A 1,485-nucleotide genomic window follows, 5' to 3' on the forward strand; every position below is an offset into this window, starting at 1 on the left:
GGCACTCTTTGGGCCCCTTGGTACCAATTGAGCATCGTTGCAACGCCACAGCCTACCTGAGTATTGTTGCTGACCATGTCCATCCCTTTATGACCACAAAACCGTTACTAGCATGGTGTACCTAATAAAGTGGCCGGTGAGTGTATATCTGTTAAGGTCATACCTACTTAGGAATAACATATTTTATATTAACGTCTTTTTTTAACCCTAAGATTTCATATTTTATACTAATTTAGTCGTGGCGTCCACTGCAATTGACATGGAAAAATACCAATAAAAACATGAAATAACTGTTCACCCCCTTGGTTCTATACTAAATGAGAGTAAAACCTGAACTATTTTTTAAACTTAAATCAGGTCTGAAGGGGTCAAATCTGATGGGGATATGAGTTTCCAACCAGCTGCACCCCGACTGTGGAATGTATCGCCCCGATCCATACAGCTGTGATTCTATTGATGCTTTAAAAAATAAAATCTGAACTTTACAGGCTTTTAGCCAAGTTGTTGGGTTGTGTGTATCCCACCATTTTTACTTAACTTTAACAACTTTCTTTTATTGAGAAATACTGATTCATCTACAAGTTTTTATATAAACTTTACTTAAACTGTAAAGATCAGCACTGTCAGGTGGTATTTATGTACCAGCTGGATTCTGGATGGAGGTAAGTCTACGTAGGTTTAATACATTCAGTATATTTTAGAAAAAGGAGCAGTTAAGTTTGGAAATGTTTGTTTTTTAATGGAAAATACTGAAGTGAATTAAATTCCAGAATCCTGTACGTTTCGTGTTTTTTGACTGTAGTCAGCTGGTTGTACAAATGAAGACAGCAGACGAGCTGACGACCATAAAATGGGCCTTTTTATTAGTAATAATGTACAGAGGCGGCCTAACGGTAGCGGTGCAGCTGCAGGGTGTTGCGCCTCTTCCAGGCGGCGCGGCGGGAGCCTCCGATGGTCATGTGGAACTTGTGGCCCTTGCCCAGGCCGCGGCTCTTCTTGCCTGCAGACGTCAGGCCGCGCATCTCTCTGTGCTTGTGCACAGCTCTTGTGATCCACTGGGTGTCTGGGTTGCGTCTGATGGCCTTGTGGAAAGTATCCACCAGAATCACCTCGAAATACTTGTAGGTGGAGTCCTCCCCCACCCAGTAGGAGTTGAGAACTCGCAGGGCTCCACAGTGACGGCCAGCACGCTCCTGAGGGAAAAATAAATAAAATGTTACTTCACTGAGCTGTCAGAGGTTACATTAGCCAACAGGTTTCATAAGAGCAGAGTTGTAAAGTAACTAAGTACAAATACTTCTTTACTGTACTTAAGTAGAATTTTTGGGTATCTGTACTTTACTTGAGTAATTATTTTTCAGCCTACTTTTTACTTCTACTTCTTACATTTTTACACAGTTATCTGTACTTTCTACGTACTTACCAGTACTACATTTTTAAAAAAGGTAAGAAGTAGAAAGTTGTTACTCCTATTTCATTACAGCT

The 1,485-nt window shown here is 40.8% G+C and overlaps 1 protein-coding gene across 1 annotated transcript in view; it reads right to left on the reverse strand.

The window, feature by feature from the left end:
* Window positions 1–837: 837 nt before the first annotated feature.
* rpl15 (ribosomal protein L15) overlaps window positions 838–1,485 on the reverse strand; it is a 13,096-nt gene continuing 12,448 nt past the window's right edge. Inside the window, 1 exon segment of the mRNA XM_014029460.1 lies at window positions 838–1,193. Coding sequence (XP_013884914.1) covers window positions 888–1,193 — 306 coding nt within the window. The 3' untranslated portion in view covers window positions 838–887.

Source organism: Austrofundulus limnaeus, unplaced genomic scaffold (assembly GCF_001266775.1).
Source record: "Austrofundulus limnaeus strain Quisiro unplaced genomic scaffold, Austrofundulus_limnaeus-1.0 Scaffold907, whole genome shotgun sequence".
Lineage (NCBI taxonomy): Eukaryota > Metazoa > Chordata > Actinopteri > Cyprinodontiformes > Rivulidae > Austrofundulus > Austrofundulus limnaeus.